At 56.2% G+C, this 795-nt stretch overlaps 1 protein-coding gene across 1 annotated transcript in view; it reads right to left on the bottom strand.

Annotated features, from left to right (window-relative positions):
- Positions 1-282: 282 nt before the first annotated feature.
- Positions 283-795, bottom strand: part of SMAP2 (small ArfGAP2) — a gene marked incomplete at its 5' end in the record, with an annotated part of 4,930 nt that continues 4,417 nt past the window's right edge. The window contains one exon of the mRNA XM_010151893.1: positions 283-666. Coding sequence (XP_010150195.1) covers positions 541-666 — 126 coding nt within the window. The remainder of the gene's footprint in view (positions 667-795) is intronic.

Here is a 795-nt window from a genome sequence, read left to right as displayed (position 1 = left end):
GGGGGGGCGCGTGTCTTCCAAACGACTTTGGTTCCAATGAGGGTTGGCGAGCCAAGCGCAGCGCCAAGCGCAGCGAGGCCTCGGCTCTGGAGAACTCCACTCAAAGGGAAGAGGTAGCAAGGCTTGCTTGCCCCTGGGCTTGGGTTAAAATCCAGTTCCTCAGCACCAAACGAGGTGTCCACCCCTCTGCTAACCAAAACCCCTCCTAATACTGAGTTCAAGTGGTTCTGAGAGGCAGCATTAAGTACAGGCTTCCCAATTCCGCCGCCACGATACCCAGCAGGACACTAAGTGCTACCCAGAAGCGTTAGTGGAGGCTTGTGCAAGGAGGGGGTCCACCCCAGAAGTGTGCATTGACTGTGCTAAAGACAGGGGAGCTCATGTCCTGGTCACCGAGGTTTCACCGTGTCTGACAGTGAAAAGGCAGAGATGGGTCTCAGTTATGGAAAGAGCAGCCAGAAAGAAAAACCCTGAATGTCTCATGGAGCAGTTTTGAAGAACAGAACAGAAGGCAAAAAAACCCAGTCACAACGCACGGGATCATTTCCACATCTGAGTGCTGAGGGACTGACTGCTGCCCTGGGCACCTCCTCCACCCATCGACTGTCCGTACCCCATCACGCCGTTCGCTCCATAGAAGTTCATCCCAGCCATCTGCTGGGTCATCTGCAGAGGGGAGAGGAGAGACGTCAAGGCTTCGGTGCCAGGCTGCCGGCCCACAGTCAGAGCTACAACTCTTCCTCCCAACGCCCTACAGGCTTAACGCTGCCCCGGCTAAAAGCAGCGCAGCGAGCC

Source organism: Eurypyga helias, unplaced genomic scaffold (assembly GCF_000690775.1).
Source record: "Eurypyga helias isolate BGI_N326 unplaced genomic scaffold, ASM69077v1 scaffold21715, whole genome shotgun sequence".
In the NCBI taxonomy this organism is placed as follows: Eukaryota; Metazoa; Chordata; class Aves; order Eurypygiformes; family Eurypygidae; genus Eurypyga; species Eurypyga helias.
Note: the sequence above shows the minus strand (reverse complement) of the source record. Positions and strands in the feature narration are given on the sequence as shown.